At 60.1% G+C, this 23,678-nt stretch overlaps 1 protein-coding gene across 3 annotated transcripts in view; it reads right to left on the bottom strand.

Annotated features, from left to right (window-relative positions):
- Positions 1-1,129: 1,129 nt before the first annotated feature.
- The window catches only part of ERI3 (ERI1 exoribonuclease family member 3), a 109,171-nt gene continuing 86,622 nt past the window's right edge, over positions 1,130-23,678 (bottom strand). For all 3 annotated transcript variants that reach the window (XM_068691357.1, XM_068691356.1, XM_068691358.1), the window contains exon 8: positions 1,130-2,751. In XM_068691357.1, the coding sequence (XP_068547458.1) occupies positions 2,669-2,751 (83 nt within the window). In that variant the 3' untranslated portion in view covers positions 1,130-2,668. The remainder of the gene's footprint in view (positions 2,752-23,678) is intronic.

Below are 23,678 nucleotides of genomic sequence, written 5' to 3'. Positions count from 1 at the left end.
GTGCTGGGTTAGCTCCATCACACCGGGACTGGCTCTGCCTCCAGCCAGGCGGGTGGCAGCGTGGCTCAGAGCAGCTCGGGCACCGCTGGCCCTGCAGCCCAACGCCCTGTGGCCGGCTGCAGGACAGGCTCTGGGTGCCTATTTTTTTTTTTAACCCACAGATTTTTGTGAGCATCCCTGTAAAAACAGAACCCATCATTTGCAACCTGCACCACAGTGGTCGTCAGCCCCACCAGGCCAAGCAGAGCAGGAGGAGGTGGTGAGGAACATCCTGGCTCCACCCTGGGCAGGTTGGACTTTTGTTCCGTAGGGTCTTGTGGCATCGCTGAGGGCAGTGATGGCAGCCTGGGTTCGTGCACTGCGGGCACTGGTGTCCCTGGTTATATGCCCGTGTTGTGCAGAGCTGGGCACCCACCCGGCCTGCCCACCCCCTCGTCCCCTCCGCGCTGCCTTTCAAGTGTAGCCGGCGATCGATCCGCCGTGACAACGTCCTCTGAGTCACATTCTCGCCTGCAGGAGTAAAGGGCAAAGGCCAAGTTCTTAGTTTTCATAGAAAACTAATTAGACGACTCCATCGAAAATAGGTCAATAAAGCTGATCGGGGGCTGCACGGAGGGAGCCATTAAAACCCCTGTGACCTTTGCTTGGAGCAAGCGGGCTGAGGCTGCCCCTGCTTTCCGGGAGCTGCCCGCTTCGTGCCAGCCCTGTGGCCGTGCCCCTGCTCCTGCAGCACCACGGTGCTGGGCAGGTCCTGGGGGTCCCTGCGGGGCTGGGTGCCCTGCTCCCAGGTGCTGGACAGGGCCAGGAGCTGCCTGGCACCCTCCTGAACGTGGCTTCACCCTGCGCTGCGTGCCAGGCTGCAGGGCAGGGGGTGGTGACAGCCACCGGTGGGACTTGCTGTGGCCGTCACCCCGCTGTGGGCTCGAGGCTGTGCACACCCAGCCCGATCTCCCTTTCACAGCCAAAAGCTTGTGTTTGCACGTGGCACTTGGGGTGCACGGATGTGCTGGGGTGCTGCACCCCCCGGGAGGGCAGCCCCCCTTGCAGGGCACCGTGCTGCCGCGCACCCGCCCGGCTCAGCCCCCGCCGTCCCCGCACACACTCGCACATGCAGGGGCACAGCCCGGGCTCCTTTACCCCCAAACTTTATTCATGTGGCACATTTACAGCAAGGATTGGAATAACTAGACAATGAAAATGCTGGGTTTGCATTATCGGTTGGTTTAACTGGAACACCACACACCATGCAGTCATGTACCGCCAAGTTCAGTGCCTGTATTGCCCTTCTGGCTGCCGTCACCGGCTTCGCTCCAGGCCATGCACGCACGGGCCCGGGGCTGCAGCCTCCCTGCAGGTCAGCACCCGGACGAGGGCTCCATTCAGCAGGGCCCCGGGGCTGGGTGACACTGGGGGACGCGTGCCCTCAGCCTGCCCCACGGCTGCCCCCCGACCGCCCTGGCCGGCCGGGAGCCCACCCAGCCGGAGGGGATGTGCTCGGCAAGGCTCTCAGGCAACAAGCCAGCTGCTGCTGAGCATCCGCGGGGACCCGCGAGGGGCACGGCACGGCCCGCGGCGTGCGGGGACCGTGGGCACGCGGGGGCTGAGCCTCAGCTCGGGAACCGGGGGAGGCCGGAGGGGTGGGGTGGGAGGGGAGCGGGGTCGGGGACCCGGGCCGATTTGCAGCTCCCCTGCTCAGGTACCTGTGGGTCGGGGGGGGGCCAGCGCGCGCTGGCACGTCCACCGCCGGCAATGGACGCGGTGCTGCGGCGCGCCTGGCCCCGGTGGGAGCTGGAATCGGTCGGCGGGGCTGGGGCAGGGCCGGGCATCCCACCCGTCCCCGCAAGAGGCACGAGCAGACGGGACGGGGACGGGATGGGACGCGATGGGACGCGATGGGACGGGGTGGGGGGAGCTCCGCGCGGGCGCTGTCACCTCCCTCCTGCCGCCCGCCCGCCCGCCCGCCGGGCCCCTGCCCCACTGAAGGGAGCCCTCCGGGGCCCCGCAGCCCGCGGTGGGGCTGCCGGGGGCTCTGCAGCGGAGAATACAGGCACTTCACCTTGAACATAAAGAGACGGATTGCGTTTGTCACATACAGGAGTCAGAGAGGGGTTAGTGTTGACTCAAAAAGAGGGGAAAAAGGCGCTCGGGGAAGAGGCCGGGGCTGGTGGGGAGGGTCGGGGCCGTCTCGACACTGCTGAGCCTCTACGAGCGCAGCCCGGGCGCGGGCACGCGCCGGCGTCGCTGCAGCAGCCGTCAAGGCCTGAAAACATAAAACCAGAGAAAAGAAAGAAGAGGGGAAGGCGGGGACGGCCCATGCCGGGGGGACGCTGTGGCTACGGGGCGGGAGAGGGAGGACGGGGAGGGACGTGGAGGGAGGGACGGAAATCGGGAGCCAAAGAAAAGAACAAACTACGAGTCTAAAATGTGGTGCAAGCGCCCTACGCGGCTGTCCGCTAGCATGGCATAATGTCCGGAGCAGCCCAGAGAGGGAGTCACATCAGGTCTACACAGATTTGCCTTCCCATATATACAACCTCTACTGGAGTAACAGCTGAATTGAGATTTGTGTCGGTTCCTCTGGCCTCGGTTGCCGTTTGAATGCTAGAGCCCGTCCTCCCCGCCTCGCCGGCGCCGGGCGCATGCAGCCCTGCCTGGCCTGCCCTGGGGATCAAAAGGGTTTGGAGGTCTGCTTGAAGATGAAGCCTCTATGGGCCAGTGTCTTCATGATGTTGGCGATGTTCTTACAGTCGTCTGCGGAGAGAGCACAGAGGCGCTGGGTTAGAACCGCGCTCCGGCCCCAGGCTGCCCCGGGACACAGCCGGGACCTCGGTCAGCCCCAAGGCCGGCCCCGTGTCCCCTCCAGCCCAGCCAAGGGGACAAGCTGGCCTCGATCCCCTACAGCCACTGCTCCTCAGAGCTTCCAGCCCCATGGGGTCACTGCCTCTGCCCCAGTGCTCCCCAGCAGCGTGGGGCGAGCGCAGGGCCCCCAGCTCCCCGTCACCACCTCTCGGTACGGCCCCGCTGCACGGGGACGGCCCCACGGCCAGGACTGGAGGCAGCACTGCCCAGGCCATGCCCGGCTGCCGTGTCTCCGTGTCCCCCAGCCCAGTGCTCGCTGTGGGACGCTGCCACGGGGATGGAGAGGAACGGCAGCGTTCCCACAAGCCGGATCCATGCTGGCCCCCCAGCTCTGGGCCAGCAGCCTCCTCCCTGCGAGCCCAGCACCAGCCACTCAGTTTATGGATGTCTGACACCGTGCCCACGGAGGAGCTGTCCCCGCAGCTCAGCCGCTGTGACACCGCAGCTGCCCTCCACCAGCCACGCACATTCCCCTTCCCCTCGCTCTCCTCGGGCAGGGGCTGTTGGCACCCAGCTCTCCCTGCCGCAGCACCGAGGCACCGTGCTTTGGGGTTGTCCCTGTCCCAGCCAGGGCTGTCCCCCGGTGCCACCCCGTGCCCGCTGGCACCAGGATGCTGTGCCACCAGGCTGCAGGGCCGCAGACAGCCCTGGTGCTGGGGGACAGCCCACGGCACCGAGGTGGCCAGAGCGAGGGGCTGCGAGGCGGGGAGGGGGCAGGCGCTCCTGGCGTTATTTACCTGGGACTAAACGCAGGCACCGTTTGCTAAAATAGAAGCCGGGCTTAAATTGATTCCTGGTGTCTATATTTCATGTTGAAAATTGGCTTGTAAATCCATGTTTTGATCTATGAGGGCCGTCTCCTTAAGAAAAAGCAAGAGTAAATGTGTAATTTCTCCCTTGACAGCACACGGCACAGAGGCGATCCTTCTTCCCGCTCCCCTCCGTTTCGGGACAGCTCCACTCGTTCCGATTACCACTCTTTCTTCCTCGCCCCACGCCTTGATGTCTCCATTTCATTACCGCGCGCCCATTTATCAAGCTGTTACCGTAAGGGTGACTTTGCCCACTTGTGTGTGGCAGCGGGGCCCGGCTGACACGGGGAGAGGGCGCCCCGGGAGGGGGCGCAGCCCGGGCCCCCCTCTCGCCGCCGCCGCTGGATGGATGTTGTGGTGGAGGGAAGGCTGCATCATTACTGATGTGTAAATGATAAAGAAGCCTCCACATCCATCTCCCAACTGTAAATCCAGGGAGTGCTTTATAATCAAGCTACAGCGATAATAATGTGAAATTAGGTCTCTCTATCAACGGGAGGAGGCCTTTTAATCACGGCTTAAAGGGTGCAAACGCTGTTTATCATAATTGAACTGTATCCGGGCTAATTGTGGCCATATTTCACTGTCTAGGAGACAGCAGGCTGCCTGCTGACAGTGCCGCGTGCCGGATTGAGGGCCCTGCTCAGACGGGCAGCGCTGCCCTGCTGCCAGGTGCCCACGGCAGGGCCGGTGCCACTGTGCCACCCTGCCCGGCCCCAGCACCCGGCTGGGGGCAGATCCGTGCCCAGGGGGGCACTGAAGGGGCCTGGCACACGAAGCGTGTCCTGCCCTGCGCCAGCTCCCATCGCCACTTGTCCCTGTTCCTTGGGGAGCTGCTCAGGGCGCTACCAGGACCCCGCAGTCCCAGGGCAAGGCTTGCTCTCAGCTCCCCCTCTCCTGCACCCCCAGCTCCTGCCCACAGACCCCATCCCCTCCATCTCGCACCGCAGCTTCCCCGGGAGCTGGCTCCCAGCGGGACATCACGGCCGAGGAATTGTGGTGTCGCCCTCGCCACCCCAAACGCCAGCACGGCCCCCTGGCAGCGGGAGCGCCGAGCTCGTCGTAAGTCATTTAGTGAGACTCATTCCAAATCAGCGCCAAGGTAAACACGCTTATTATAATTATCCATGTAAAAAAAAATCAACAACAGCAGAACAACTTTCTAATATGCAATTACAGCCATCTATTGATTTTACAATGTAATCCGCTCCGATTGATTTAATAACACAATTATAGGCTGGCTCTCGGGATATTAGAGTGGGAGATTTTCATAAACTCCAAAGCAAAAAACTAAGCGGCTTTTAAAACAACACCGTCAGATGGCTGTTTGGGGAATTATTAGCAATATGAAATCCTCTAAATCTGGCCGTTGTTACCTTGTGAAAGGAATTTCTATTACAAAAATGGCAATTGACAACCTAAGAGGGCGCGAACGGGATTGCTTTTCTGCTCTTTCAGGGCTTAATCCATCGCGAAGGTGACCACGGGGCTGGGGGCCGAGGACGCCGGGCAGCCCTGCGCTTCCCAGGGGGACGCTGCCGCAGGGGGTCCTGCAGCCGCCGCGGCCCCCGCTGGCACCGCCAGCCCCGTGTCCTGCCAGGTGACCGCGCCTGGGGTGCCACGGGCTGAGCCCCGACCTTCCCCACCCCAGCACAGCCGTGCTGCCCCAGCCCCGGGCACCTCTCAGGGCAGTGGGGTGCCCGCCCGTGTCCCGGTGCCAGCAGCAGGGTGACGATGGCCCCGCGCCGCTGACACCGCTCTGCCGCGGCCGCGCGCCCCTGCTCTCCCTCGCGCTCGCTCCCTCAATGTATTCCCGACTTTATGGGCACATTTTTCTTGTCAAGCTGACAGGGTTGCTAAGTGGATTTCTCCCTGATATGCGGACGGATTATCACATTACTCCAATGTCCTACACAAACATATTACTTTATATTCAATAGCCCTAATGAATATAAACTGCTTTTTCTTTTTTGGGGTGGGGGGTAATCTATAGATTTTTAATGAGGGCACTATTAACTCCCTCCTCTTTAAAACAGACTTAGGTGCAGCCTCTGAGTAGAAAATCAATGGTGTTATTGTAGGAATATTGTATATTGATATTGTAATAATAAGATGCAATTGATTTAGGGGTGTTGCGCGGTGTGTGTGAGAGGGGTCAGCGTGGGGTTACGGCGCCTTCTGCAAACGGAGCAGCGGCTCCGCGGTGCCTCCCTGCCCCTCGCCCTGTCGTGTCGCTTCGGAGCATCACCTGTGTCCTACACAGCTCCCTCCGTGCTCACGGGGTGCTTGGGGCCGAGCCTGCCCCGATGGCTCCTCGCCAGCTCCGTGCCCACGTCCCGGCCCGCGCCGCATCTTTGCCGAGCTCTGTGCCGCGGGGACAGGCGGGCAGAGCGAGCTCACGCCGGGGCCTTTTAATTAGGGCTGGAGTTTGCCAGCGTTCAGCACCGCTGCTTGTCCTTGTCCTTGTGCTGGCACAGCGACACCGCTCCTGCTGCGCTCCTCGGCAGGGCTGGAGGCAGCAGCCTGTGCCGCTTGCTGTGCCGCCACGGCTGGGGCAGAGCAGCACTGCCACGAGCCCAGGAGGAGCTGGAAGATTTCGGCAGCAGGAGGTCATCCCGCAGCCCCACGGGCTGGCAGGATGTGGCCATGCCATGCAGCGGGGCTGCCCGAAGCCCCCGTCGATGCCCCCGCACCCTCCCCAGCCCCAGGCAGCAGGGGGAAGGACGGGGCTCCCGCCTCTCCTGGCGTGGCCACCAGCCACCCTGGGGACTGGCAGGGACAAGAGCCAAGCAGGAGGAGCAAGGAGCCAGCTCCTCCATCCCGGTGGGGCCCGGAGCTGCCCCGAGGGGTCGGGGGAGCAGAGAGCCCCCCCTGACCGCGCTCATTTGGAGCCAGCCCCGGCGCACCTGTGCTGCGGCTGGGAAGACGGATCGCCCCCCGGCCCGAGCAGAGCAGGTCCATATTTAAACTGTCCCCATGCTTTATGGTCTGTACGAGAACTGATGCTCAGGCGACCAGGGGCCATTTGTCAATGTTCTAATGGCAGATTACTGTTAATGAATAATATCACCGCTCCCTTCCTACGACGGCTCCCTGCCAGCGGAAGCGGGGACGCCCGGCCACAGCCTCCCCGCGCCTCCCCTCCCCTCGCCACGGGGCCGGGCAGCAGCCTCGTGACCTGCGGGAGCCCTGCGGGCCCCACGCTGCTGCTGATGTTCCCTGCAATCCCGAAGGGGAGCCATGGGTCGTGTCCCCACCGTGCCCTGAGCTGCGCTGCTCACCCTCCGCGGGCACGTCCTGGGAGGGGACAGAGCCATCGGCTCTGGTGGCCGCTCGCCTCGTGTGCTGGAGCAGGGAGGGAGCAGTGCTCAGCCTCCACCCGTCCCCACCACGGCACGACCCATCCAGTCCGAGCCTCGGCTCAAAAGCAGCCCCAGGAGAGCCCTGTTGAGAAACCAGAGGGGTTTTGGCTTTCCCATGCTCCCACGGCACCCCTGGGGGACACCGGCACTTGTCCCCCGCTCAAGCTGTGGCAGGAGGCTGTGGCTGTGCACAGGCAATGGGATTTTCACCCTACAGGGACCAGACACCCCCACGGCCACACCAGTTTTGGGGACAAGAGGGCCACAGGTCCCCACCCCACTGTCAGGGTGACGCCCGTGGTAAACGTCACAGCCTGGCTCTGGGGATCTGGTGCTGGGCAAGGGTGGGATGGGGCCGGGGACACCCGGCTGCAGCAGTGACAAGGACACGTCAGGGAGCCACGGGGAGCTCGGGGCCGGTCCTGAGGCTCCCAAATGAATGGGCTCATAACCCCTGCGCGGTGCGGGGGGCTCTGCGCGCCCCGGACAGCCGGCAGGTACATTAGGTGGAGCTGACAGCGACGCTGGGAATATTAAGAATAACTTACCTCATTATCTGCAATTACGTTACTGCCACACACCTCATTTCTTCACGAAGAAAAGAAAATTAGTTTTATATTGACTTCATCCCGGTGCCTCCCCTGACTGCCCCGCCGGAGAGCCGGCAAGCGCTCTGCAGCGGATCTGGAGCCCGCTCGTGCTCTCCTCCTCGCTTTGTCCCCTACCTGTTGCTGCTCTTCCCAGCCCCTGCACGCGGGGCTCAGGCAGGGGAGCTGCTGTGCTTGGGACCCCAAAACCCTGCCAGAGCCCCCCGGGTCACCGAGGTGTCCCCGTGAGCATCCCCGGGCAGACAAAGCGAGCGGCGCCGGCGCCCCGGCCGGGAGGGAAGGGGAGCAGCACGCTCAGCAGCACAGGGAAAAAGCCAATTTCATCTTTATTAGGAGGAGATTTCTCTTTTAGTAATAAGCACACTTCAAATAATTAGCGTGTTTTACGTAATAATGAAATTATGGAAATGCAGGCCACTTATTCAAACAAGTCGCCATTACCATATTTTTAAATATTAGACTTAATTAGAGTTTATCACTTCAGAGAAGTACGAGGAGTGGAGATTTTTTTTCCTTCACACACAAAAAAAAAAAAAATCCTCATAAAGTGTTTATTAAGAGCGGGTAAGAAGGGGATAATGATCTGTTTGGAAATTAAGGCAATCAAACATTTAATGCTCTGCACTCCTGTAGGCAAAAGCATTCAAATGAGTCAATTATACATCCATTATCCAGGCACGATTAAACAAGGCAGGACGGGGAATCTGTCCTCCTCAGCACGCCATTGTCGCCAGGACTTATGTCCACTGCCAGGCAGCTCAAAAAACCCCGAACTGGGGCAGGGAGCGAGGGATGGGGCGAGGGAAGGGACCGGGAGGGAGGAGAGGAGGGAAGGAGCGGGCCGGGGGGAGCGCCGAGGGGCCGGGGGGAGCCGCGCGGTGGCGGGGCCGTGTCTGCGCCGCAGCCCGTCATAAATCAAAGTAATTAAGTTAACATGAAAATCAACTTCACCATCCCGTTAAATTACGGCATTTGCATATTCGGGCTCAAACGAAGGAGGCGGTGGGCGAGGGGGGAAGTGGGGGGCGGTCGGAGGAGGAAGACGGGGCGGGGGGGGGGACGGCGCACCAAAAAGGGCCCCATTTATTACGGTGAATAACTAATTCCAGAATTTATAGCGCTGGATTTTCGTTCCCGTGCCATTTATATTACAGAAGGAAATTAAGGGGCGGGCAGGAGGCTGGCTGGACATCTTTCTGCGTTATTGCTTGTCTGCCATTTGCAAATCATTATTAATTGTGGCCCGTGTCGCTGGTGCAGCAGGGCAGGGTGCCTGGACAGCCGGAGCAGACACACATATCTCTTCATCAGGACCCCAGCCGCTAGCCCTGGAGAGCCAATTACCCCTCCCTGATTGGTATCAGATAAGGAGGGAATTTTTACAAATTAGGGAATAAATAGAATTTCCACACGTGGAGCAGGGAGGGCTTGAGAGGCAGTAATGAAAAACGATACATCACCATCAGCCAGACAACCCTATTCATACGCCGATGCATTACGCTCACTACTCATAATCCCGCCGAGTGACAGACAGCCCGACGGGGCGGCCGCAGCCAGCCCGAGCTGGGGACAGGGCCCTGGGCTCGTCCCCGGGCTCGGTGGCCGCGTTTCCAGCCCCATGTCCCCCCCGTGCCATCGCCATCCCCGCCGCAGGATGCGCTCTCGCCCGTTGCTGCTCCGCTGCCCACCCCGCAGCCGTGCCCCGGGGCCAGCAGCCCCAGGACAGCCCCAGCTGGATGTGTCCCAAACCCCACTCATACACTTTCGGGCCCCATATCACTCCCTGCAGCAGTGCTGGGCCCCATACAACCAGGACCCGAAGAGGACCCCCTGGTACATCCATCACCCCACGATGTGACCGAGCCCGGTGGCACAGGGACACGGCCCAGCTGTGGGTCCCTGGCACGTGGCTGGCCTTGGGAACAGCAAATCCTACAAGTGCAGGACCCTCGCCAAGGCTCAGGGCACCCGGCCTGCGCCGTGTTCCCATTGCCGGAGCCGAGCTGGTAATTAGCTCTCCCTTATGACAAGCACGTCACCAAACAAAATGCTCGGCAGGAGATCAATCTCGCCTGTAAGTCACGCAGCCTTTAATTTATTCAGCATACAATGTCGCCCCACCACTGGCTTCCTGTAATTTATACCGTACACTGTCGTGTATTATTTAACTCGTCCCAGTGTTTTACAGCTTGCCTCAAAGTCGCTCCGCAGAAGAAAGTCACGGCTGGGGCACCGGAGAGGTGCAGCGAGGGTGAGGTGGGCTCCCGTGCTCCGGGGCTGCCTTGGGGACAAGGTGACAGTGAGCTCCCGAAGTTGGTGGCTCCAGAGCCGCTCGCTGGGGCTCTGCAGGTGGGATTGGGAACGGGGACAGGAGGTTGGTCCCGACAGGAGCCCCGTGAGCTGCAGGCTGCAGTGCTGCTGCGTCCTGGAGCATCCAGCCCCGCCAGTGTCAGAGCCAGAGGAAATCCAGGGGATTTTCTCCAGCGGTACCAAACCCGGGCAGGCAGCCCTGCCTCCGGGTGGGGTTTCATCCCCACGGACCCGTTCCCTGTGCACGCCCAGAGCAGGGCACGGGGATGGAGGTGTGGGGATGGCTCTTCCTGCAGGACACAGGGGACAGCAGGACAGTCACATCCCAAAGCAGCCCGGGGCAGCAGTGGGATCCTTGCTGCTCCCAGCTCGTCCCAGCAGCTCCCACAGCTCACCTGGAGCTTCGGCCGCGCAGCCGAACGGGAGCAGTCGGTGATATAGAGCTGGATGCTCTCCGCAGGGAAGGTTAAAACCTCTGTTCGGTGTAAAGTTGCCATACCCAAGCACTTATGATCGGGATATTTATGGCCAGTTTATTCCAGGCTGTTAGAGGCAGCAGCAGCTACCCGCAGATAAAGCCAGCAGGGCTCCCCGCTGCCTTCTCTCCGTGCACCAAAGGCGAAGCCCAGCTGGAGCCGGGTGCCCACAGAGCAAAACTCACCCCATAGGGGCTGGGTGTGTGGGTGCTCCCCGGGAGCTGCGGGGCCAGGGCTGGGAGACGCCCCCGATGTGTCCCTGCCCCTGGCTGCTGCTGTCCTTGTCACCCTACCTGTCCCACACCGCTGCCACCGGTCCCTCTCCGTGTCCGGCTGCCAGCACCCGGTGCCACCGCCGGGACTGGGGCCCTAATTAGGGAGAAATTTCAAGGGAGAAACGAGCGAGTTGATAAAGCCGAGCCTCTCCTGCCTGTGAGTGACACGAGATGTCAGAGAGAGGAAATAAAAGGCGAGGATGCAATTCCAGGGCTGCCGAGACTGTGTGGTGAGTCCTAATGGAAAGTTCTCCTGCGCTTTCAAGCTCGGTCAGATGGCCTAGTTATTGCTTGAAAAGGGCCCAGAATCAAACCCAGCGCCGCACTCGAAGCCTTCAAATAAAGCGAGCTGTGTTTCTGCAGGTCCGGCGAGGCAGAGGCATGCGATTACACAGAGAAGGGCAGGTCTCTTTATCTTGGAGGGAGACCTACCTATTTTTAAACATTAGCTCCAAATCACCAGCTCACCTCTTTGTCTCTCGCAAACCCTCTCTCGCCTTCTGGAGGAGAGATCAAACGCCGGCCCTGCTGCCATTGTTTCTCTCCCAGCGAGATGGATGCGGGACTGTAATCTTCCCACAAAGCCGCACGCTTCAAAGGCATCAAAAGTGCTTATTAAAAGTCCTAGGAAACTAATTTAATAACATCCCAAAGGGCTGGAAGAATCGGCAGCTCCAAACCCAGCCTGGCGAGGGAGAGGGGGCCCCGCCGGACACGGCTGCGGCCTCTGCGCCCAGACCCCACGCTACAGCGATGGGTGCGTGAGACCCGCGGGGATGGGATGGGATGGGACAGCTCGTGTGCCCTCCAGGGGCTGCCCCAAACCCATAGGGATGTGGCCGTGCTCCCCTGGGCGTCTCGCAGCCGGTCCCTGGTCCCCGCTGCTCCCCGCCGGCCGGGTGACACACGGGACCCCGGGGCCACCATGCCCTGTGTGAGGCTCCCGCAGAAAGGGGCAGGGGATGGAAATTAACGCTCCAGCCTTCGTCTCCTCCTGCCCATTAGCGGGGCTGTTTTACTCCGGATCATTAAATATGTATATCTTATTACACGCCTTGTTACAGTATTGAGCTCTATTGACTGATAATAAATTCCAAGCATCATCCTGGTCATAAATTTATCTGGAGATGATGAAGACTCAATAATCTAGTCATGCAGATAATATGATAGGGCCTTAAAAAAGATCATTACATTATATGTCAAAATTAAAAGTGAAATACACTTTATTAACAGTGTTTCCACACTCGGGGCCATTACTTGTTATGTCCCCTCCTGCCCTCCCAGCCCCCTGTCCCCGCTGCCCCTCGGGAAGCTCTCGCTGGGGTGAGCCTGGAGCAGGGCCTGGGGCACACGGGGACCTTGTGGCTCCCCAAAGGGACGCGGGGCACCCGCTCTGGGAACGGCCTTTGGGGATCTCCAAGCTCAATACAAGCTCCTGTGGTCGGTGCAACTTGGCCACGTGCACGCAGGCTCCAGACGTGGCAATCCTGGCGTTCCTTGTCCAGGGGGAAGAAGCAAGCCCCCCAGTTGGGGTTACCCCTGTCCCCACGACGCCGTGCTCAGCCCCTGCTCCCGTCCCTCGGCTCACCACGAAGGTCACAGCCATTTAAACTCCTCTGATGAGGGCCGCGGGCTCGCGCCCCTCCTGCGCCGCGGGGCTGGCCTCCGCGCGCTGCAGCCCGGCGATCGATGGCACGCAGCAGGTCTGAAGTGGCTCCAAGGGCTGCGGCGCTGAGCCCGGCCCCCCGCCCGGCACCCCCGGCCCCCCCCAGGCTCCCTCTCCAGACAAACAAGGTGACGAGCGCCGGGGGCACGCGGATCGATGCCGCGACACAGATCAGCTGCCGGGAAAACCAATCGCGGATCAGATTGAAAGCGACTTCTCCGTGTATCTGCCCGGCTCTCGCTACAATAGATTGGCTGGAGAAATCCGATGGAGAGAGGAGACAAAGGGGGAGGAGATGGGGAGAGGAGGAAAGGGCTGATAATGCTCCCTGCCGCGGCCGCTCTAATCTGTGACAGCCCGAGGATTTGCTGAAAACCATTATCACATTTCTCTCCCTTCTCTTGTCCCTGATAAAGCCCCGGCTAATCTGTTTGTTGCAGGTATTGAACAAACGCGTTTAGCGAAACAAGGGGTGTGTGCGCGCCTCTCCGCCTGCCCAGCCGAGATTTTCCCTGCATCCCAACGGGAGGCGAGGGAGGGGAGCAGGCACCGGGCTCCTGCCACGGGTGGAGGTGTTGTGCCCAGCCTGTTCTCAGCCTTTGGGCACCACGTTTCAGCACCGAGCCACGTTTTATCCCCATGGTGTGGCCGGCACCAAAATGCCTGCGGCAAAGCGCCGGGATGCACGTCCCAGCCCAGGCAGCCTCTCGCCCACCTACGTGCCCACGGGGTCCCAAGGGACATGGGGCTGCCCTGGGCACCCCGTCTCCTGCCGCCCGTCCCAGCACCGACCTCGCCCCCCTTCATGCAGGATGCTCTCTCAGGGGAGCAGAGGTAATTCAGCCGCTGTGAAAACCCAGAGCCAGGGCTCCCGCAGCCGCCTGTTACAAACAGTCCTAGTGGAACATTAATTATAGTAATTTAGCCGTGGAACACTAACTGCAGCCAGTGCAATAGCATTCAGTACATTAGTGGCTATAACCCACTCCTTAAAAAAGACATTTGGCTCCTGACAGCTGATAAAATGAGTTGTGAAGCATAACCAAAGGGAAGGGGGGGGGGGGAAAAAAGCGCGCTGGGAACAACCCGCGCGGCGCTGCGGCGGCAGGACGGGGACGGCACCCGTCGGGGCTGGGCTGCAGAGAGCTGGAGGTCTGGGTACCCTGCGAGAAGGAAGGATGTGCAGGGAGCGATGTGCCGGGGAGCTGCAGTGAGGCTGATCCCTGCTGCTGGTGGTGTGGGGCTGCTGGGGGAGGAGGGCAGCACCCGTCCCCCTTGGGACCCTTGGTTTGGTGCACCGCGGGCCAGCGCAGCACCCCGATGGGGCTGGGACTGCCTCTGTCCCTGCTGTAGGGCTGCCTGGTGCTGGGATGTGACCACTGGGGCAGCGCAGAATGGGGATGTGCCCGTCGGGGCAGCGCAGGATGGGGATGTGCCCGTTGGGGCCATGTGGGGCTGGCAGCCCACCCGTGCCACGCGCAGGGTTCGGCACGGCGGGGCCGCGTCTCGGCAGAGTGTCACACAGAAGGACACTGCCTTCTATCTCTCAGCCGCCGCCCCGGGGCACAATCCACCTCCATTCAATCTTTACTCCACTACACATGTTTCCTTTCCAGCCTCGGATTATTTTTTATCATCAAATTACCGCGGCGATAAGATGGAGTAGATGTGATAGCGAGCAGAGCTCCCGACCTCCCCTCTCCCTCCCGGCCCTGCTCGCCTCCCCCCTGTTCCCCCCCAGCCTCCTGGCTGCGCACAGGCAGGGGGTTATTCAAATGTCAGGGGGCTCGGAGACCCCCGGCGGGCGGATTTGTTGGCTGAGAACAAACCTCAGCTGACAGCGAGCGCCTGGGTGCGCGGCGGCTCCGCTGGGAAGCTTGCAGGGTGCCCCGCTGCTGCGCCACCACAGACCCGCACCCGGGGCCCCGAGCAGGTGACACTGGTGGCAGGGGACACGGGGACACGGGCAGGGGGCCCTGGTGCAGAGGTGGCCGGGAAGAGCGTGGCTGTGCTGTTAGAGCCCGAGCAGCGCCGCGAGGCCCTGCCGAGCCGGCATGATGGATCCTCCCCTGCTCCTTGTTTACTCCAGTCCTCAACAAATGAGTCCCTTCCCGGCCGGGGATAGCTCATCCGGAGGAATGCTCTTTCAGGCCTCTCCCTCTAATCCCTATTAATTTAAATAATGCTCGGCCACTCTTCTCAAACTATTTATTATTTATCAGGTTTGTTTATTTGTAGCTAACAGGTAGCGCTCAGCATGCGTCCCCGGCGCGGGGACAGGGGCCGTTCATCACGCCGGCTCCCCCGCCATCCACCATCCGTCAATTACTCCTGCTTCCTTTAATTAGTAATGAGGACTAATATCTCTGCCTGGGATGGTGGCTGGAGCGGAACTTCCCTCCGGTGCCATCGGAGCAGCACAGGGGAGGGAATGAAAAATAAATACCTGAGCCAGCGCTGCCGCTGCAGGAGGAGGGGGTGCCCGGCACGCAGGGGGGCGAGCCCTGAATCCCCCCGGGGGGCTCGGTCCCTGGCAGCTCTGCGAGGTTCCCTGCTCAGCACAGGATCTGGAGTGGACACGAAGGTCCCAACCCATGGGTTCCCCTTCCCGCACGGCACGGCCAGCCCGAAGCACGGCGGATCCGTGGTGTCGGCGCGGGGAAGCCTGAATTAACCGCCCATTAGAGAGGCTCCAGCCTCGCCGCGCGGACCCGGGGAGCTCGGTATCAGAGCGTGCCAGCCAGGGCCGCCTAATAGCGAAGGCAGCGCATGATATAAATGGAGCCCCTTTGATTTATTGACTGGGAGAAGTTTTTACACGATAGCCCATTAAGACGGACGGCTCTGTTTACAGCCAGGCCATCTAGCTATAGGGACCCTGAACTGGCTGGTGTGTTTTGCTATTGCTCTTCAGGCAGACATCTCATTAAGGGGAACAGCATATGGAGCTCTCTGGATCTATACTTCACGAGTCCTGAGGGAGGCTTTTACCATTTTTAATAAGCGGGCAAGGTTAGCAAACCTGCGACGCGGTGACCTCCCCTCCCCGTGCCATGGATCTGGGAGAAACACTGAGAGCTGGGCTCACCGCCTGCGCTCGGGACTCCATCAATCACCTCCCCACCGCCCGCCGGGAAAACCAGGGGGCGTTTGGGCTCCCAAAATACAGCGGCAGAGGTAGCGGAGCCGTGTCCCGTGTGCCGTGCCCCATCCCACCCCGGCTGGAGGTGTCCTGGGCAGCGCGTGGGGGGCTTGGCTGGCAAAGGTGCTTTAAGGAGAGGGCTGCAGTGCAGGAAGGACCCCCCAGCTGGCTGTGGAGGGGGGGTTATTCCGTATTCAGTAACAGCAATTCGGGAGAGCAAGTGATCTCCAGCTCCCTTCCAAGCTGATAAAGCCCGTGGGAGAGCCAGCTTTGTGGTAGCCACTGCTGTGGGGGTACATCCAGGGAGCTTTCTGAAGCCCAAAGGCTCCTGCAAGGTTTGGTGCCCTGCTTGGGGCACCATTGACACACCCAGACGGAGAGCCTCAAGGCAGTGGTACCGCATCCTCCCATGCAGAGCTCCCAGCATCTCCTCCTAGCCCTGAAATAACCTGACATAAATCCAGGAGCCTGAAAACGTGATTGCTTCCTTCAGAAAAATCTGCCTGGGTCTGGGAAGGGAAGAGGAAAGGGAGAGGAGGGCAAGCGGGCAGACACTGGCGCATTTGGGGCTCTTTCGAGCAATTCTCTCACAAACAGTCTGAGCATCTTCGAAATGAAATTTTGTAGGCGATTAGCTCACAATGTGAACTTAATTGCTTTTGGTATTTAAAAAACCCCATTAAATTAAATGGCTGAGATATTGAGGCTTAGGCAATGGCTGCTTCCCATGCACGGTAGCTACCAGCCTCATTACCGGGCCGCCAACTCCAGCGGCGCAAGGCGCAGACCCGTGCGACGTGACCGCTGTGGCTCCCCTGCTCCCTCCCAGCCCGCAGGAGCAGATCCAGCCCTGAGATCCACAGCCTGCCTATGCTGAAGACCCCAAAAAGTGAGCTGGACCTTGCTAAAAAGGCACCACGCAGCCCTGATGAACCCAGGAACACGATATAAACAGGATGTGTTCGGCAAGGCTCAGCTTTGGACATCGCGGGAGGAGGCAGCCCCAGCTTGGAGAGCCACGGGTGCACAGCACTGAGCGTTACGGGGCCCAGCACTGGCTCGCTTGGTACTGGGTTTTCACAGGGACACCCCGATCTGTCACCCAGCACCTCCTGCCTGCCGCACTGCGCACGGGAGCTCCCCTCCAACACACACCTGGCCCCGGGAGCGCTGCCCCGCTCCGCATGCAGCGCCGTGACACCACGTTGTGGCACACAGCGGTGCCTTCACCTGACTTTACTTGTTTGTTTAAATTATTTACACTCCTCAGATGCAAGATTGCTCTCCAAAAGGAGCATCCTTTTGGCTGCTGCGGCTTTAAAATGACTTGCATCCATCACTCAATCGCTTTCAGGTCAAACACGCGCTCCTGACTTAATGACCACATTTCCGCAGCAACAAATCTGTCACCGCTGTTTGTTTAAAGCCAACAATCTGTGGGAGCACTGTGTGCAAGGATTGAATTAACTCGGCATCTGAACGACTGCGGCGCCGGATCAGTCAAATTGCACCTTGCCTAAGATCTTCCCGCAATGTTAATTAACGCTCCTTGGGCGCAGGGGCACCACGCCGCACCGCGGAGCTCCCCGCGGGCACACGGGGGGCACGAGCAGGGTCCTGGCCCCCCCCAGCATGGTGGGCAAATGGGGGGGTGGCTCCCCCCTTGTTCTGACACGACCTGCCCTGCTGTTCCCAGAGCTCAGAGCTGATGGAGATGTTCCACCTTGGACGCTTGACTCCTGGTGTTTTTTTTTTCCCCCGGAAATTCCAGCCCGAACTGTTAACGCATCACCATGAACGAAAAATATGCTGCTATTTCCCTCAAATTCCAGCTACGTGTTGCTTGGAGGGTTTTTTTTGTGTGTGTGTTTGTGCCCAGCTGCTTTGGAACAAAGCCTTTAAACCTGTCGGAAGGGTGATTTTGGGGCCGGGGAGGCTTTGGGATGAATTTCCCACCGGAATCTCGCCAGCTCTGGGCAACACAGACCCAGCCCGCGGCCCCGGCTGGCTGCACGTGCGCTGCTGACACCCAGCCCCACGGCCCCAGCAGCTGCAGCCCCGCTGGCACCCGGTCCCAGCACCTGCACGGGGAGCAGGGACCCGGCCCTCGGGGCGCCCGATGACTTCCCCAGGAAGCTTGAGGGAGGAAAGCGCTGCATTGAAATGCTGCGGGGCTGAGAGCTGGAGTCGGGGGGCAGGAGAAGCTGGAGGAAACCGTGATGGGGAGATAGTGGGGCTGCTGGTGGAGCTGAGAGGGTACCGGAGGAATGGGGGAAGGGAGCAGGACAAGGAAATGAGGACAAAGAGCTGGGATGCAGCTGGGGAGGGAGGCTGAGCCTGGAAAGAAGTGCAGAGAAGGAGGGAGCGGGGTTCCTCCAGCCCCAAAACGCCCAGCTCTGCTGCTGCCACCAGCTGCCCACGTGGCTGCAACATCCTCGCTGTGGTCCCGCATGTCCCTGGGCCAGCCGCAGCAATCACAGCCCTGCAGAGATGAGGGCTGAGGTGGGGGGTCCCAACCTGGGGAGCTGCAGCCCCCCCCAGCCTCACCCCAGCGCGCTGCAGTTAATTGGGGCACCGCTCTAATCTCTCCCTGCCATTGATTTCAATTCAGCTCCAATTTTCTTCTTTGACCTTCTCTCCTCCAGACCCTGCTCGCAAACAGAGAACAAATCCTCAAACATCCCCTTCATTCTGCCCTGAAAAAATCCAGCCTGCCCCCCCGTCAGAGGCTGGGGGTGGCGGTGACCAAAGCACCCACTTGTGCCCGGGGACGAAGGCGCCCTCCCCACGTGCACCCACCTTGGCCCTGGCACGGGGAGGGAAGCGGTGATGCTCTGACAGCACCCAAACCTCTCGCTCCTCTCCTCTCACATCAAGGTGCTGCCACGCAGGGCTGGAAACACGCTGAGATGCTACCAGCTCCCCAGATTGCTTCCTGCTGGCCCCGCGGTGACAACGGGGGTGGCAGTCCCAGCCCCAAAGGCAAGCCGAGGGAGATGAGCCAGGGGAAGATCTCTCCTTCCCTGTCCCCGGGGCCACAGATGGGGACACCGGCAGCACCCAGCCCCCTGGTGCCCCTCTCTGTGCCGTGATCTGGAAGGGGAGCAGCCATTCGGAAGCGGTTAGGATCAGGCTGCGACGTGCTGGCACAAACAGGCTGCAAAAATAACGTGCCGGCGAGATGGCCCCCAGCCAGGGGCAGCCGGCACCACGGGCAAGGAGGGGAGAGATGCCGGGGGGCACGGGATGGCCGAGGCATGATCCCTCAGTGCCCATCCCTTCCTGGCACCCCGAAAAGGGGGGATGAATGTCAGCCAAGGAGCTTTTCTCAAGAAAGCGTGGATGGCAGCACTTCAGCCCTCACGGGGCCCTTCTTTTCCTGGCAGCAATTCACTATGTAAAGAGGCTGGATATTTATAATTATGCTCAAAGTGGCCACTTTGAAAATCTATATGTCTCTAGGCTCCCTGTACATCATAATGTCAAGGCTGTGAATGGAGGCATCCATCAGAGGCCTCACATCACAGACCTCGGAGCTGTGATAAACACTCGGGAAATGCTCGCTGCAGCCCGGGCCCCGCTGCTGCCTGCTGGGGAGCCGACGTGGGCTTTGTAGGGTGCCCCCATGGGGACTGCTCCAGCAGGGACCACGCCGGGTGCTCGTGAGTTGCTGGTGAGAGATGGGGATGGGATCCTGCAGCCACAGCCTGCCTTCCCTGCTGCCCCTCGCCTGTCCCTGGGAAAGGATTTTCTTAGGTGGGAGCCAGCACCTCATTCCCAGATGGAGGGAGGGTGTGAGCTACGGGGGCAGGACGCCCCCCTCGAACATCAGCTCTTCTCTTGGCCTTCAGATCCTCCCTCAGCCTCAGCAGCTCCAGGATCTCTTCAGCCTGACTGAGAAAAACCAGCCCAGCGCTGGAGAGCTGGGGCCGGGGCTGTTCGAGGCAGGGAAACCGAGGCAGGGAGCTGGGGGCTCTTCTCCAGGACAGCGAACAGCAGAGCCGACCCCAAAGGCGTGATCCAGCCCCCGTCAAGCTACCTGGGCTCCCAGGCTGGGGACACACAGGGCTGTTGGTGTCACCCCCCTTTGATGCCCGCGGCAGGACGGGCTGGCTGCTCCCTGCCGGCGGCACGGAGCGCAGACGCGCAGGCTTCCCTAACGCTGCGCCCGGGCTGTTCTTAAAAATTTATTACTCCGTTGCAACATGAAAAATAAGACAGAGAAGTAATCATTAGTATAACTATAACTCCCCGTGCAATAGTCCCACTTGTAAATTGAGATTTATGATTGCAGCTGCCGATATTTTAGAGGCCGGTGCAGGCGGCGGTGGCAGTAGAGCCCAGCTCCGCGCTGCCCCGCCGCAGTTACAGTTTATCACAATCTGCAGAGATTATTGCAATGAATAATACACAACAGGCTGGCAGTGAAGAACTATTCCCGATCAAACGCTTCTGTAAACAACTGAATAAATAATATTGCTCAGCCCCTCTTTAGAGGCCTCGGAGGCCCAGGGAAATCTCTCATTACTCAGCAGGAGAGGCGGCGGGGGGCTCGGAGGGGCCACAGGGGAGGGACACGGCGACTCTGGGCAGGCACTGGGCATCCCGGGACTGGCACGTTCAGCTCAGACAGCTCCCCGTGACATTTCGTGGCAGGAAGGGAGGCTGAGACACAGGAGACCTGCTCAGGGTCCCGCTGCTGCCTCAATACGCACTGCCAGGGACAGCCACCGTGCTCGGACAGACAGCTGCCAGCCCAGGGATTAAAAGCCGGGCAGGTATTGCTGGCCTTGCTTCTGCTTGGCAAGATGTTCGGCGGCTCCTGATGTACCTGGGAGCCCGCAGGTGAGATGGCAGCAGGTACAGTGCGGTTCCCAGACGGACGCAGGGCATTCGGTGCCGTAAATGTCAGTAAGTAATGCGACACGATCAGGGGGTGCCAGCAGCTGCCGAAAGGGCACTTCTTCCACGGCTTGAAAGGATAAAGTTCAGCTCTGCAACCTTGGGTTCCCCCAGCCGTGGAAAGCCCTGACTGTGCCCTGCTGGCACCTCACGTGGCCGGGCACACTGCCCCTGGGGTGCTGGGTCTGCAGAGCCCCCTGCCCAGAGGATGCGCGGGACGCTCAGCCCCGTGCCCGCCGACCATCACGCGGAGATGCTCCATCTGCTACCCGGACCCCATGGTGTTTGTGCTCAATATCCTCACCGTGGGGCTGAGGACAGCCCATGGCAGGACTGTCCCCACGCTGGGGACAGCTGACGGGTGCTGCTGGTCCCTGCCTGGCTGGGGAAGGACAGGGGAAGCAAAGCGGAGAAGTTTGCCTCGCCGCGCCGGCTGCTCTGCCCACGCCTGTGTGCGCGCAGGAATCGGCTCCAATTAATCCCCCCTCAGCTCGGCCCGCCCGCTTCATTACCTCCCCTTGATGAGAACCATCAGTGGGGCCTGTATGATTTTGCTAATTAGCCTCACTTCGTTTATCATTTCCATTTTCTCCCAGAGACGCTCGGCTTGCTGGGCGACAGCTTCATCTCCCGCTGAAACAATGCGGCCCCTTCTGTGCCCGTCTCACTTAGCGCTGTCACCGCAGCCATTATGAAATTGGGGTTTCATTTACACACTAATTAAACATTACAGCTTGTTCACAATTACAACATGGGGATGAGGAGGTAACTAATTACTTAAGAAATGAGCTAACATTTATCTCCGGTTCCTCCCCCCAGCCCGCCGCCCTCCTCTCCAATGGAGGTTAGAAATTGTTGTTCGGCGGCAGCCCAGCCTCTGCGCCTGCCGTGTCCCCTTTGGGGCCGTACCCATTACCTGGCCTGGGGACAATCCATCAGCCCCGAAATGGAGCTGGGATGATGGGGCTGGGGCAACGTGGATCCTACTCCGGGCTGGAGAGGGAAGGAGCTAGGGCTGGGGCTGGAAGCTGGCTCGGCACGGCGCTGAGGACACCGGCACGCCCTCCACGCTCTCTCCGGTGATGGGCAACTCATCTCGAAAAGACATTTTCTTCAGGGAGGAATTAACATTTAAAAATGAGAGCCATTAGAGTAAATAAAGCGGGCTGTCAGTCGGCTCAAGAGGCAACACGGAGCGTGGGCTCAGGACTCAGGCGTGAATGGGGGCAGACAGCCCTTCCCTGGCTGCTTGGGGTCGGGTGGCTGGCACGGGCAGCTTGGTACCTGCGTTTGGCCTTCCCAGGCTGGGCGTCCTCATCTCTGCTGGGCAAGTGACAGCCTCCTGAACAGGGCTGCCCCGTGCTTGGAAGAAAGGGGAGAAGAAAAAGGAGGTGGTGACCTGCAAGCCAGGAAGCGGGCTGAAAGAGGCTGGGAGAGAGGCCAGGGACTGGGGGTCAGGGACACCAGGGGCCAGGGACACCAGCGGTGCAGTGCCTGGATGCTTCTGCAGGCTTGGGGAAAAAGCTGTGCTGCTGCAGGTCTTTGGAAACACAAGAGAGTCCCCCCCATAAACAGCCCGAAGCAGTGGAAATGCAGAAAAAAATACCTCGTTCAGCACCAGGCAATTAAGGTTCTTTTGCAACTCTTAACCTGCGATTTTGAGACAAAGAATTTGGCCTCGGCATAATTTGAACTGCTAATTGCTTTGCTGATCCTCAGTCAGGGAACTGAGCTGAAGTCTGGGCATGAAAAAAATAAAATAAAAAATCACCTTCCCTGAGCGGGAGAACATTCAGAGCCGCTCTCCGGGGGGAAGGGGATGCTCTCTTCTTGCCTTGAAGCAGCTTAAAAAATAATGATCAGGAAACAGTTAAGCAAAAGGGGGGTGAGCTGGTAGTTAAAAAAAAAAAAATTCGCACCACTTTATAATAATAGTAACAACTCATTCCCATAGTTTTTATCCTTCCTGTCTTTAGCCCACAAAAAAAAAAAAAAAAAAAAAAAAAAGAAACCCTAAGCTAAACTACTGACACTGGCTGGGAGCTTAGAACTGCCGCATCAAACAGAGCCCTTGAATCTCCTGAACATAATTGTGCTGCCCTCTAACCTCAACCTTCAATCAGTGCAGTTTAACTATCTCATTTTAGCCTACAGGACACACCCCTCTGCTAACTAGCAGCCATATTCTTCTCATTAGGAGACTGCTCTGTACAGGAGCATGGAGGCAAATCCGTTGTCTCGCTTTTTCTCTCCCTCTCTGCCTCTTTTCGGTTGTTATCCGTGTGCTTCTGCAGGGGAAGAACGGGAGCACGGGGCTGTGCGGGTGCCGGCGATGGCCCCAGCGGCCAAACTCCGAGTCCCCTGGCTGTGAAAATAAAGCCAGATCTCTTCTCCTTGGGTGGAAACGCACAGCGGGCGAGAGGAGGGCCCCTGTGACCCTCTGGTGGCTCTTGGAGAGGAGTCCTGGGGTCCTGGTCCTGCTGGGGACAGGAGGTGGCTGATGGGGATGTGTGGGGCAGGCATGGAGCAAGGGGCAACACGGAGCCAGACGGGGTTTGGGTGCTGCAGAGCTGCTCCCATCCAGCAGGACGGCTCACCAAGGGCTGCCACGTGCTCTCCATCGCTGGGAGCTCTGCATCCAGCCTCTGGTCACACACCCCGCTACCTGCCAGGAGAGGGCACGGGATGCGGTAGTTTCGGGCCAAAGCGCCCACCCACAAAGCCCCGAAAGGATTGAGTCCTTCTGGAGCCCTTTGCTGTGGGGTTTTGGTGTGTTAGCAGCCTGCAGCAGGGCGTTACGGCACTTTTTGTGCCCACACGGAGGGATAAAGCACAGCCCCGGATGGATCCGTGGCGGGTCGGTGCCCGTCGTCCCCGCACAGCGGCACCCTCCCCGTGCGGGCCCTGTCCCCAGGCCCTCTGCTGTTATTAACACACCGGCGATTAACACCCTCCAAGTTCGTTATCTTCAGCAGGCCGCTCAGGACGCGGGGCAGCGATCCTTAAACCAATTAACGCCATCCTCGGCTTGCAGGGGAGAAGGAAGGAGCCGGCCGCGCGGAGGGGACTGTCAGCGCCGCAGCGAGGAGCGAGTCACGGGTCAGAGCGTGGCAGCGCCGAGGTGCCCGTTAGCTCTTAACGAGACACGGGGGCAGCTGCCGGAGCTGCCTTCTGTCAGAGCCCTCCTCTCCAGCCCCTCCATCCTCCCCCGGCCCCAGGAAGGGGAGAGGAGAGGCCGGGAGCGCCCTGAGGGGCCGAGCGCCAGC

Source organism: Anas acuta, chromosome 8 (assembly GCF_963932015.1).
Source record: "Anas acuta chromosome 8, bAnaAcu1.1, whole genome shotgun sequence".
NCBI lineage: Eukaryota > Metazoa > Chordata > Aves > Anseriformes > Anatidae > Anas > Anas acuta.
The sequence above is the reverse complement of the archived record's forward strand: the minus strand, read 5'-3'. Positions and strand labels throughout refer to the sequence as shown.